Source organism: Euprymna scolopes, chromosome 3, assembly GCF_053919585.1.
Source record: "Euprymna scolopes isolate OS-2025 chromosome 3, ASM5391958v1, whole genome shotgun sequence".
NCBI lineage: Eukaryota > Metazoa > Mollusca > Cephalopoda > Sepiida > Sepiolidae > Euprymna > Euprymna scolopes.
In genome coordinates, this window is record NC_136484.1 from 139,265,829 (window position 1) to 139,280,484 (window position 14,656).

General features: G+C 32.2%; 1 protein-coding gene across 24 annotated transcripts in view; it reads right to left on the reverse strand.

Moving 5' to 3' along the window:
* LOC145259271 (mucolipin-3-like) overlaps nt 1–14,656 on the reverse strand; it is a 109,905-nt gene that overhangs the window by 62,029 nt on the left and 33,220 nt on the right. For all 24 annotated transcript variants that reach the window (XM_080117225.1, XM_080117216.1, XM_080117219.1 and 21 more), the window contains exons 2-4: nt 4,407–4,654; nt 1,435–1,626; nt 825–978 (exon numbers count right to left, since the gene is read on the reverse strand). In XM_080117225.1, coding sequence (XP_079973351.1) covers nt 825–978; nt 1,435–1,626; nt 4,407–4,643 — 583 coding nt within the window. In that variant the 5' untranslated portion in view covers nt 4,644–4,654. The remainder of the gene's footprint in view (nt 1–824; nt 979–1,434; nt 1,627–4,406; nt 4,655–14,656) is intronic.

The window sequence follows — 14,656 nt, forward strand, 5'->3', positions numbered from 1 at the left end:
ACCCTGCAAACAAATTAATTACAATTTATAGAGAAGTTTCAAAGGAGAATTAGCACCAAAACTTTTTCATGCATGTTTGAAAAAAAATAAATAAAAAACTATTTAAAAAAAAAATAGCTTTCCAAAGCGATCCATAATAAACATGGTCATCACAAAGATATTATAAATATAACAATTCTAGAATATACACTTGTATTATGAACACAGTCCAAAGATGCAGCTATTTTCCCTATAAATGATGCAGCTATTTTCCCTATATTTATAGGGAAAATAGCTGCATCTTTGAACTGCATTCATAATACAAGTGCATATTCAAATTTGAATGAATATTGAAAAAAAAATACACAAGAATTGACTGGATTGTTTCTGGATTCCACACAAAAAATTTCATATTCACAATGCCCATAACTTCAAATGCAGTTTATTGGTTCAAATATAAAATTTATGGAAAGTACATAAACTTTATAGTTGAAGAATTAGAAGGCGATTTTATGGAACATTTTCCAGGATGGATCAGACTCTCTACTGATAAACAACACATTTTTAAATTTTAAAACCACACGTTTACACTTATTTTTTTCAAGAATTTCTCTCTCACACTCTTTTTGGGCCACGTGATGTCACATCTGTTTCAATCTGTTCCCACAGCTAGAGTAAAAATTAACTTTGAGTTCAGAAAGTTGAACTGAACTACACTTATTTTCAACTAAACAATTTATATAATTGTAAGTTTAATTGCTAAATATTTAACAATAACTGATTTAAAAAAAATTATTTAATAAAAGTAAAAATATATATATATATATATATATGTATATACTTACATTTTGTTACTTTTGAATCGTAGATAAAACTGCCATTGGGAAGGACTTTTCCTGTGACATAATTTAATTTGCACATGTTGATGGTGGGAGTTTCCGTTGCATTTTGATGCCAATAATGATATCCACCGATCGATATCTTATCCATTCTATTATACTAAAAACATAAAATAAGAATATCAGCTACTTAGAAATCTATAATACTAAACGAGAATTAAACATTTGTATTCCAACAACATTTTTCTTATATTATGAAGATGTTCAAAAATTACAAAAAAAAAATGATGAGGTAGAAAATTAATTATTAATAGAAACAGTTTTTGAAAACAACAAAAATTAAGTTTTTTCTAAGATTTTTGAAGTTTTAAGAAAATAATTACCTCATCTGATAATGCGAACTCCCTGGTTTCTTTTGTTAGCAAAACTTAATTTTTGCTAATTGTCTTAAAAACCGTTTCCATTAATAATCAATTTTCTACCTTATTGTTTTTCATAATTTTTGGATATGTTCATTACTACAATAAAATAGATTAAAGTAGATAGCTTTGGTTTTACTTGAAATTCAATATTTTAAATTTCACTCTTATAATGAAGAAGCACTTAATGAACTTACCTGAGATACGGCAAAATCAATGTGAGCATACAAGTCCTTCACTTCGTACAGAGCATAAACTCCCGACGCTGGTGGATAAGGAAGGGTTTCATATGCAGCATCCCAATCTTTTAGAAATAAATGTTTCAAGGCAACTGTGTTTCGCTCAACATAATCTACAAAGCTGCCCCGTTCAACTCCAAAAATATACAACTGGAATAAAAATAGAACTATGAGAATTCAGGATGTTCAATGACATATGCAATGACAGAAACTTTATTAGTTAACTTAAAAAAAAAAAATACATAGACGAAGTCTTAGATCTATACAAATACTTTAGGGGAAAACAATAGAGACATTGGATTTTAAAAGTTTATCTTAAAATATGAGCATTAAACTTCAGATATCTCCAGAAACCAGAGGAATTCAATATCGTCTCAAGATTGTGCAAAGATTTAAACAATATTTATTGATCATTGATCACCATTTACCGATTTCAAATGTAATGACCCAATATTTCCTTTTCATATACAAACCAGAAACTAAAGAATTTACAAATTATAAAATGCATATACACACATATAAAACTATTATATAACACAAACTGCAACTACCCGGCATTGCCCAGGATACAGTGAAGTCAGTTTCGTTTTTAATTTGTTTTATTATTATTTTTAAACTTAAGGTAGATAACTGCTATTATATTCTTCAATTAAAAACTTATCCTCCTTGCTGATTTTTATTTATTTATTTTTTTAGGTGATTATTTAAAAATCTATTTCTTAGCAATCGCTTGAATGGAATAAAGTAATTTTTTTAAATAAATTATAGCAAGTAACAGTACAATAACAGTACAAAAGACAAATGGAAATTAGCTAGTCAGAAGCAAGGCTTTATTTTTTAGCTTAAATGCTATTTGGGCCTGACTTTGAAAATCCAACCAGATTGCTTTATATGTTAGATAAGTAACCTCAATTTATCTACTGTTCATACAAGATTGTAATATGCTTTAAATACTATATACAAATATCATTTGTTTGTGAATTCACGGCATACATTCTTAGCAATTCTACAAGAATATTTCAGATAGTTTGTATTTTATAATTTCACATGAAATGTTTGTACTAATCTTGTTGCAGGCTCTTGTTTTTTTCCATTAGTTTTAATAATTTGAAGTCGAAAGGTAAAACACATTTAACAATATGTATTATTTGATTTATTCAAACTACTATTCTATTCTTAGTTGGTATTTTCATATTTGGAATGGGGTACCCTTTCCAACCTTCTTCAAGTGCATCTTTTCATTGTAATGACAATTGACCCTTTAACTACCAAAAGATGGTCATTTACTCATTGTTATTTAACACCTTTATCCATTATACCACTGGTTCACAATATTAAATAACATTTTTTATATAACTTCGAATTGGTCATGGCTGATTAAACAAAATCAATCTATCCTATGAATTAAATAAAGGGCTTGTATTTCAGTTGTTTGGCTGTTTTGTTTTACAGTATAACAATATCTTCTTGGATTATTTAATCCAGTGATTTTGGTAAAAAAAAATTTTGTGCATAAAATTCTTTATATCATCATATTCTTGGTGTTCGGTTTGGTTGTTTTGTAGAGAAAAATTGTTGTTTTTGGACTTACATAACAGGAGTTTTCAAAATGGAAAAAAAAACAAAAACAATATCAATGTTTGGTGTGTCAAGAAATTGATATCTTCAGACAGCTTAATCTTGTAGTACCAGGAATTCTATGTTCTGGAATTTTTGAGGTGAGAATTGATAATTTAGATTATTTCGACTATTAAACATCGTGAGGATACCATCCCAGATGAGAACAGTTATTCAGATAATCGAAATAATACAAAGCAAAGTGTTTGAAATTCTATACAAATCCTAGACTTTTAAAAGATGCACTTGAAAAATATTTTAAGTTTATATCGGCTGAAACGTAGTGAAAATAACAAACAAGTTATCAATCCTCATCTAAAAAATTCCATAATGTAGTATTTAAGAATGTTTGCTTGAAAAATATTTTTATGAAAACTTTAAGGTTCTTTACAATGTTGGGAGGGAGGAATGAATCACTTTTTTTCTAATGCATGTAATCTCAAAGTATGTGATGGCAATATGATGAAGTTAGTTGATTTACCTATATAAAAGATATGTATTGCAGAAATCTACTTTTTTCACTTTTGCAACTTAATCCCAGGAATGACATTCTCTTCTATTTTGTTCAGATCAGACCTATTACATGTGGTTAGTCTCTACCAAAACAGACCAGTTGTGTCAGCATATCTCTCTGCATCTTGATGAATCTGTATTTTCGTTTATTCACATATTAGGAAGATTGTCATTTTTGTATATTTTGATGTACTGCATGTAAGCATAAAATAAATCTTGTTTTATTTGTATGTTTTTTGTTTGTATGTAGAGACAATTAAGTAACCAACAATTTTTATAACTGTGCGTTGTATGCTGATTCATCAGTTATTTTTTATGGTCTGCGAATCTGAGGTTGGCAGCAATTCTGTATATGTCATGGAGTTCACAGATGTAGTAGGGGTGTCAAAGACAAAGATTAATTCCTACTGAAAACTATTGTTGAAGGTGTCCACACTGAAGTCAGTTTGGCATTAGAACTGCCTTCAGTTGCATGGACATATATGGAGCTTTGGTTGGATAAACACATGAAAACAAGTGAAGAAAAGGCAGGCTAAGAAATAGTTGGAATAACTTGGTCAAAAATGAACTCAAATAATGGCACATCAAAACCAACAGAAATGACAGAATTTCATGGAAAAATTCAATGTGTTGCCATAGCCAACGTGCAACCCCTGATGGATGTTAAAGAGATGAGAAGGAGGAAGATAAAGAGGACAAAGAGAAGAAAAATTAGGAAGGAAAGGAAAAGAGGAAGGAAGAGAGGAAAAAAGTAGACGAGATCATTTCATCTTGAATTGAAGAATAATTTGAACACCTACCTGAACGGTGACAAGAACAATCTTGAGAATTTGTATCAATAATTTCCAGGGGGTCCTTTTCCTTGCTTTCAACTTCTCAATGGGATCCATAAAGAAGTATTTCAAGCGCCGTCTCATTCGGTCCTCCATATCTGGTGTATAATAAGATGGCGTACGCAAGAGGGGAGGATGTTGGTTCACATGATTCTTGATCGAATCCTCATCACTAATATCCCCATTGTTGATGGTGCCAGGCATGGTTGCAGGCTCTGAAAACATAAGAGAGATGATAAGAATGTTTGAAATGGAGAAGAATGGAAAATTGTTAGATATCATTGGCAAAATTCAGCATTAATGGTCCCCAAGACTAAACTGACTTCAGCAGCCTCACAGCTGAGATCTTGTGCTTAATTTGGAAATAATTTTTTTAAAGTTTTATTTGTCAATTTAGTGTGCCCCTTTTTGGAGGAAGATGGATATCCTCCCTACATACAAAACTAATTTTGTGTTTAACTTTGTCTTCATGGATAGGCAAATAAATAAGAAACATAAATTGATTTTTAACAGTCCTATTATGCTCACCTTCTCTATCTTATAAATAAGGACAGGGCAGGGAAGATGGAAAGAGAGGAGAGGGCAGGGAAGATGGAAAGGGAGGAGAGGGCAGGGAAGATGGAAAGGGAGGAGAGGGCAGGGAAGATGGAAAGGGAGGAGAGGGCAGGGAAGATGGAAAGGGAGGAGAGGGCAGGGAAGATGGAAAGGGAGGAGAGGGCAGGGAAGATGGAAAGGGAGGGGAGGAGAGGACAAGGAAGATGGAAAGGGAGGAGAGGACAAGGAAGATGGGAGGGTGGAGAGGACAAGGAAGATGGGAGGGTGGAGAGGACAAGGAAGATGGGAGGGTGGAGAGGACAAGGAAGATGGGAGGGAAAGGATTGAGAGAGAAAGGTGTAAATATTTTAAAAGAAAGATGTTACACTAACATTGCTTTTGTAGTCTTTACTTTCAGGTAACACCAGGTAACCATGTAAATATATTCTATACTTCAGTTGTCAGTCTAATAATAATTACTTCTTTACTCATAAAAACACAAGCTCAGCATGAAACTAACATAAATCGCATGCATTCATTATGATGAATAACACAGTATAATACTGGCAGTTATAGACGTTTATGTGGAAAAGCTCACCGACTTATTTTAAATTGGAACACTCTCCAGTTAGTATCTTGTAAATAAATCTTTTTCGATTCACAACAAAAATAAAACATAACTATAATAAAGTTTTTATATGCCTCTCCTTGAAATGGACCAACCAATGTTTAAACTTTTCACCTGTTAATTATTTCAATGCATGCAGGGAAACCCAACATTGCCCAGGACTGAATGAAGATTAATGAATATTCCACACTTCCAATACTTTTGTTGTCACCGAAATCAGTGAAATCGCTTATTTTTCAATCAAATCAATTGATTGCCTGCTCTAGTCGTAGGTAAGGTAATGGTGATGATAGTTGGGGTTTGACATAGAAAATACCTACATGAAATATTTTTCTCAAAATCGTTATCCTTGTTTGAGGAAATGACTTTAAAAGTTGAAAAATTGAAGTGATTAAAAGTTTTTCGGTGAATTGTCAAGAACGTCCTATCATCAAAACAATCCGTACTGTTAAGAAAATAGAATCATTATTTAGAATATATTTTAAACTACATTTTTAAATAAAATGAGTGAGGATAATGAATTAATAAAATAAATAATAAGTGTAAAGGTAAAATTATGTTTTTTAAATAATAGCGACCAAAGTTCGCTTTTTCATTTCAGGAACTTATTTTGGGTGGAAACATTTTAGATTTCACCGTCGCAAAACACGCTCATTATTGATATTGAAAATTAATGTTTGCTTATTATTTAATTTGAAAACATTACGATTTAGGCTTAATTATTTTGAAAGGAAAAACGAAAAAGACTTGTTCAAAATATATATTATTATATTTCAAGTGTCTGCAGTGAATTTAAACATATTTGTTTTCTTTTTTAATTTGTTTTTCTATTGACACAAAAACAATGTCATTTTTTGACGTTCAAATGAACGTCAAAAGCATTATTTTTGCACCAACCTAATATTTCACATCAAATTCTATTTGAAATTTTTATTGAAATATGGTAATACTCCAGTTTTATATTAAAACAACAACAAAAATATAGTCCATACAATTTTATTTTACACATTCTTTACGAAACATAACCACATAAATTTTCAAGTTTTTCTACTTAATAAAAAATACTTCTCAGAAAATTAGTGTCAAATTTGAATTAATTTTTTTTAGGGAGTAATTGTTTTCAAGCAGTGTTTTCTTCTAAAATTATAGTTTTAAAATCAGATAACCCACAAAGATTAATACAAGTAAATAAGGAAACTCCTTTAAAAATTTTTCGTTATGTGTGCATCTATGTTATTGTGCTAAAATAACTTATTTAGAAAACCATTCTTAATATGGGAAGGGGGTTGTATTGTAACTATTCTGTACTTTTACCTAAAAATTTAATAAGCAAATATTTCATAAAAATTAAATTTAACTTGAAAATACTATTAAAAATAGCATAGTAACATAGATGCATAAGCACTGGTTTTTCAAACTTTTAAACACTCGCTTAAAATGGCACAGCTACAGCAAGAATGAATCTCTTTATGGATAAATTCATGTTATCGAAGGTGGAGGTAAAATCTGCTAAAAATAGTCTAAACTAAACACTACTATGCCTCTGATTTGGTTTAGTCCTCTCTCTTCAATACATCTAATTTAGCTCTACAAAGTTTTTCATTATTTCTTATAACTAGCATTTATTTTTTTACGTATGAAACTGGAAGATAGCCTAATACAGTTTCCTTCAGTTATAATCCATTTATTTATTTTACTTTTCAGATTAGAATGTCAGTAAAAGCATGACGTTCAGTTTTAACCCGTGGTTCACAAAATTTGCTGGTCCACCTGGTCATTTGGATGAAACAGCACCCCCAACTTCACAACAAGTCATTCAGTTTAGTTATTTCCTCGAAAACAGTTATCCCCACTCAAAAAATAGTGAGATTTCTAAGTTAATTGCAAAGGAAATAATTAGTATTCAGCAAGCAGTCAGTCCACAATTGCCCTTGTTAAGGTAACATTATATATGACAGAAGGTCAATATATTTTGCTATAAAAGGTCCAAACAGATTGACAGGAAATCTCTTGCAGTGATCACAGTGAAAAGAATGAAGGAACAGCTAGACAGACTGTTTGATATATCTTCTTGTAGCTGTAAACGTTCTGTCTTGAGATGTGATGACTTTGCAGTAAAGTACATGACAGAAAATTTTCCAACAAGGCACATAATCTGCACTTGTCCTTCTAACAAAGAGGTAAAATTAATCCTATAGTTTCACCTGCAATTATGTTCCTTTTTTGTAGGAAATAAAATAATATATTGGTATTTATCATATAATCTGGCTCTATTATTAAACATGCAAATTTTCCAATTTTCTGGTTCCACTAGAAGAACTGGCATTTACAGCAATTTTTAAATTAATTGATGGAACAGCAAAAAGCCTAACAACATTTACTGGTCCTTTGGAGAAACTTTGTATCAATAATTATCAAGATTTGCCTCAAGTAAAATTCTAAAAAAATTAGTGTCCCTCCCGATCAACATTATCTGGCAGCAGAAGAAACAAATAATTTAAGTGTGAAGACCAGAGGCTACTTTTTGAGTATGCTGTTGGCATTTCTTGTGGAGAAGTTAACTTAGAAAATTGGGCCCTTGAATCAAGGAAGATGGCTAACATAAGCCACAAGATTAATGTGTTTATGGACTAGAGTTGTCTATCCTCAAACACTATGATAAATTAAACATTTTGGTCAAATTTATCATCCAAGTGTATGCAGTTAGTTGGTTTGAGATCAAAACCGACAATATTTTTTTTTAACCAACAGTATATTTTAATATGATTCAGAGAACAAAACAGTTAATTGAAATCCAAATTACTGTTTTAAACAGTCCAAAATATAGTGCTTTTGCACTACTTCCGGAAAATATAATATCGATGATAAACTCAGATGAATTGGATGTGAGAGAAGAGGGCATTCAAACGATTTTGTCCATTAGGTAAATAAATATTTATACATTAAATTTTATTAGTTTTCTTAATTTACCCAAACAATAGTTTAATTCATATTACATCGCAAAAATATTAAAAAAATAAGTGTTTTCAAATAATTTTTTTGTGTGTTTTTTCCAGAAATAGTGAATTAAAAAAAAAATTTTAAAAAATGAAAAGATTACTGCTATCAATTTTGCAGCCACCCACTGGTCAAATTTGATTGATTTTTCTCACAAAGTTGTATATGGGAAGGAAGCAAGACATAGACACATTATTACAAAGTCATCGTGCCAGCAAATTAGACCTTTATTTTCCTCGAAAGGAAAGTATACAGAACAATTTAGTTCTATTATAACAGTTTATATTATTTCATTTAATAAAAAATTAAAATACATTGTATCAAGTTGTTATATTGTGTAATACATCTCCACATATCTTTTTGAATTGTGAAATTTAAATGACTTAGTTGCTAGTTAGCTTTTTTTACAATTTTTGTTTAATCAATGCAGTAAAAGTTGAGATATTTTGCTAGTAGTGATTCATAATTAAAATTATAATTCATGTATATACTTTTCTTTCAATGTATTTCATATAAATATATCAATTTTGATTGAATATTTTATAAAAATAGTGAAATTTCAAAGTCAGTGTTGTGAAAAATGCTATGAAAATGAAGGATTTTTCAGCATTTTTCTACACAATTTTTAAAATTAAATGCTCAATTTTCTGTTCAAGATAGGAATCTAATTTTTCGTATATGTTCTTATCACATCAAATTCCAACTATCATCACCAGTGCCATGTTGATTTTCTGAAAAACGTTGCAAATCGACCTGCTCTACTATGCTATGAATCATATTACTGTTGAAATGAATCTTATACAAATTGTTGAAGTTGGCTTACCTTTCATTTTCTTTGACATTTTTTACAGAAACAATAGGATTTTTGCCAATGTTTATACTGACTTTATGTAATAATTATTGCTTCCATAATGGTTAATTTTCATTTACCACAAGATTACATAATACGTTTGTAAATCTTTTTGACTTGTTTCAGGTCTTCATTCTTAGGTATAGACTGTGAAATCTGAATTCTGCACCAATAATCATTAGGCAACAATTTTTCTAATTTCTAACAAACTTTGAACAATCACAATTGTGCTACTAAAATAAATTTGGTATCATTGTTTGTTTTTTAGATTTATATACCCACACTACCAAGCCGCCCGGCATTACCCGGTCATAAAATATGCTTAAATATCATATTTTGATTAAAAAGTTAAAAGATTTGTGCGCTACCACCAATTGAAACCAAAACATTTACTTTGTGATTTACTTTTTCTTTTCTTGATGTTAATGCCGAGCTATAAAGACATGTTTGCTGCAAGGCTAAAAGTTAAAACATGAACCAATAACTATTACGCCATGCATGCATATTCGTAATGTAGTCGTTAGTTTGATTCACGATATGTACTTTAATAAGAACATACTTTGTTTCGGTTCAGTTTTCCATTTAACTTAATAACATACTATTTGTATTGGGATTCATAAAACTCTTACAAATTGGTCAATGTGGTTGTGGTCCCTCAAAAGGATCACATGGCCAAGCAGTAAAACCCAAACATATTTCACTTAGAGGTCACATAAGCTAGCTTATAGAAACTCAAATATTTAAGGCTCTCATTTTTTTTTTTTTTCACTACATTGGTTAACAGTTGAGTATACTATAACACATTCCTCCTATGCAACAGTTGAGAGGTCAAAGGACACACTCGTTATTTCATCACGTATGCTAAATTTACACAGATGCATATTTTTATTTTTAATCTTATTCATCACAAACAAGCCATATTGCCACTTGGACTTAAGGTACACTCATGTCAACAGGGACTATATGAGGAGTTGAGAAGCAACATATTTGTTCGCATTATATATAAACTTGTTTATGTTAATACAGTCAAGAAAGCAGGAAACAGAGAGAATTTCAAAGTCTATCAGTTCAAGGTAAATAGCTATTAGAGTAGAACATTTTCCAGCATCTAGGGACCTCAACAGCGAAGGGATGACATTTTGCTGCTTGTCGGATTAGTCAGAGGTATGGGGTTGTAAACCCTCATTCTAGAGTTCAAAATAGACTTTGGAGCCTAGTGGAGGATGCCTCTTTCACACAGAAGAGATGTTGCAAGATTAAATATTTTACTTCCATTATATCTTTGAAATCAAGTTTTCCATCATTATTAAATGTCCTAAAACAGCCATGGAAAATGTCGTACTCCAGTTCCATTATTCCCTAAGTGGGGAAAGCTTTCACAATTTGAAATAATTTTTTTTACTCTAGTGCATGCAAACATCTTTCTATAGACCTAGATTACACACATTTTGGATTTTTAATTTGGATGTATTTGTCAACAGTACAAATCTGACTTCTTCATATGGGACTCTTATGATCATTTTGTCTCAGTACAGACCAATAAGTCTCCTGTGTGTCATGAGTAAGTTGCTGGAATCCACAATAAATAGAGAAGTAGTCAACCACCTCAGCAGAAATAACCTTAGCGACATGCAATATGGTTTCCATTCTGCTAGATCTACAGCAGATGTGCTAACGGTTATATCTCATAGGATTAGCGAATCTCTCGACAAAGGCTTCATTTCTAGGGAAATTACTCTTGACATATCAAAGGCCTTCGATAAGGTTTGGCATAAAGGCCTACTTTACAAGATTTCCAGCTACGGTATAACTGGAAATGTTTTCTCAATCATTAAATCATTTCTCTCTGATAGGTTCATAAGAGTAGTGGTTGATGGGCAGAAATCAGAGGCCCACAGTATTAATGCTGGAGTCCCTCAGGGGTTCATACTGGGCCCAACTCTCTTCCTGATCTACATCAATGATCTCCCAAAACACATACTAAAATCTTTCGTTGACATCTATGCTAATGACACGACTATCTATAGCAACACATCAAAGGCTGTAAATGATGATGTTCTCTGATTCTCTCTCCTCTGATCTTGAGCGCGTGGTACAGTGGGTGCATTTAAGACCAAGCTCCTATCTTTACATCATAAACGCTGATCCCCATCTGGCATCAATTGAAATGGATGGCTCTCGTCTAGGGGAGGCTCCATGTTTTGATAAGCTTCTGGATTTGACCTTTATTCCTGATCTTAAATGGAACACATACATCAAGTCTGTGGCCAAGGTCGCTGGGAAAATGGTGGGATCCTTCTACCGCTCCAGAAGATCTCTCACTACTGATGCAATTCTCTATCTATATAAAAGCCAAGTACGTCCAAGGATGGAATACTGCTGCCACATCTGGGCAGGAGCTGCTAAAAACAGCCTATCCTGCCTTGACAGAGTACAAAATAGACTTTGTGGCTTGGTGGGGAATGCCCTTTTCTCTTCCTTACAACCTCTTTCCCACAGAAGAGACGTAGCGAGCCTATCTTTGTTCTATCGTTATTTCCATGGCAAGTACTCGTCTGAGCTCCATTCTCTGGTCCCCCCCTCGCCAATCTTTTTCAAAAAACACCCGACTAGCTGAAACCAATGTCAATAATTTTGCCCACTCCTTATCTGTGCCTAAATCAAAGCGTAGATTCCATGAATAAAGCTTCTTTCTTAGAACTACACGCCTGTGGAACTCTGTTCCGCTTGCCTGTTTCCCTCCTGACTTCAACCTGGATGTCTTCAAGTCCAACACAAACAAATTCCTGATGAACTGCCCCTTTAAGTAATGACACTTTATCAATTCTCCAATACTATTACTACACTATCCCATTGATTACTGTACACACAATAACCCTTATCCCCGAGTGGCCCTTAGGCCTTGATAAGTGGTGACCTCCATGTAAAAAAACAAAAAAAAACAAAAAAAACTTAACCACTCCATATCCTTTCATCTGAATTTTTAATCTTTAATTTACTTTTTTATTTTCTATCTCTTTTGCCCATTTCATGAACTCTTGCACTAAAACTTTTTGCATTGATGACTAGTTTTCATATAATGCTGTTCCAATTAATGCAAGTACCAGCAAATTCATAGCTTTGCTATAATATTCATTCGCTAATATCTTTCCTCCGATGATGAGAACACATTTCTTCAAAACTCTGCAGATTAAGGAAATTTTAATATTTCTTATTTGAGTATCTTGTTGAACAACAAATTCATGTAAAATATAATTTACAGTCTTAAATTAGTGGTCTTCTATGACAAGCTCTATTTTCTATCTTAATTGTATTGAACTTTCTTTTTTTGGTTGCCATTATTATATAAATATTAATAATTATATTTGCTTTAAGTTTATAGAAGCTTTTGGCTTGTAAACTTAATTTTTACTTCTTATGTATATATATATATATATATATATATATATATATATATATATATATATATTGGTTAACTGCCCTAAAATGCTAGAATACCCCGGAAATGAGACATTAGTTTATATTAAATTCATGCAAAACTGATTCCTCACTTTAAATTCACTAATTGATTTTTTTTTTTTCAAGTTTTTCAGGATGGAGTAGCTATACATTTTTTTTACTGAAAGTACCGACTGATATATTTTAATTTCAGTTTTTGCTTTTAAATTTATTAAATTCAGATGAATTAACTATTGGAATAAAAAGAATGTTCATTTGTTTTTATTGTGGTGAATAAAATTTATTCTGAAATATGTTTGGTTCAAAAAACAAACAAGAAAAGAAACAGGGTCATTAGCAAGAGAAAGAGCACAAGTGCATATGTGGACTGAAGGAGACAGAAAGTAATTCTTTGATGAAATAAGTCTGATCTTCAAACTTCCCTTTCTATGGTGAATCGTTTGAAGTATGGCAAAACGACAGAGTGGAAGAGAAAAAAAAACAAAGAAAAGAAATAAAATCAAGTCAAGGGAAAAACCAGAAAAAAAAAAGATTTTTTTTTTTATGGAAATCGCTCGAAACAAAGCATGAAGACAGAAGATACTGGAATAGGAAGTTGTATTACAATGAGGTATTAAAACAGCAAGATCGACGAGTCAAACGGGTTGGAACAAAGGAAGCAGGGAATAGATCAGACAATTCTGAGGAACATATGCCATGATAGTATTTGTAGAAAGGACAGACTAGCAACATCACGTCTGTGAGAAAGAGGTTGCAGTGAAGAAAAAAGTGTGGGGCCAATCAAATTACAGATACATTTCTGCAATTTATCAAGAACCTTCAAACGGGACAGATTCACCATTCCAAATATAACAACAGTACTCCATACATGGTTTGATGGTAGTTTTGTAGAGATAGAGAATAGTCTCAGGTGTGAGAAAGTGTTTAGAGCGATAGAGAGAGCTGACTTTATGAAAAGCAGAAAGAGCAATGGATTTAATATATGGATTTTTTTTTTTTTTTTTTTTTTTTTTTTATTACATTTTCACCCCAAACAAGGCACATTGCCACTTTAATGTAGGGGGCTACTATCAGGGGAAACATCTACTGGGGTACTATGTAGGGATTAGGGCAGCGAGATGTTGGTTCACGTTGCACTTGAACTTATGCATGTCAGTACAGTTGGGGAAGCAGTGACCTGGAATGGAATTCCAAAGTCTAGCAGTTCTGGGGAAGAAACTACTGGAGTAGAAAGATCTTTTACATCTAGGGATCTCTACAGTGTGGGGGTGGGATTTTGTAGCTTGTCGGGTCTGTCGAGGGTGTTCACGTCGTGGGGGCACAAGTGCTTGCAGTTCTTCAGAGCATTCACCATTATAATACTTGTAGAACAGGCAGAGGGATGCAACGTTTCGACGATGGGACAGAGGCTGAAGTTTTGATGCCAGTTTAGGGCCTATCAGATTTGCGACTCCAAGATAGATTTGATAAGACCAAGAAGTTTTAGAGTTGATTTCTCATTGAGAGCAGAACAATCCAGACGAATCTCAGAAAAAACAAAGGGACACGCCTATGATTGAATAAAAATAGTGGAGTCTTAATAGGATTAAACGAAACAAGCCATTTCTTACCTCAATCTATAATAGAACTTAAATCAACTTCTAGATCAACTGCATATTTCGACTGATCCAAGAAGGGCTTGTATTTATGTACAAGCATATCCAATCAGGTGATTCAGCCAATCATAATCCAAAGAATAGACTGGCCCAT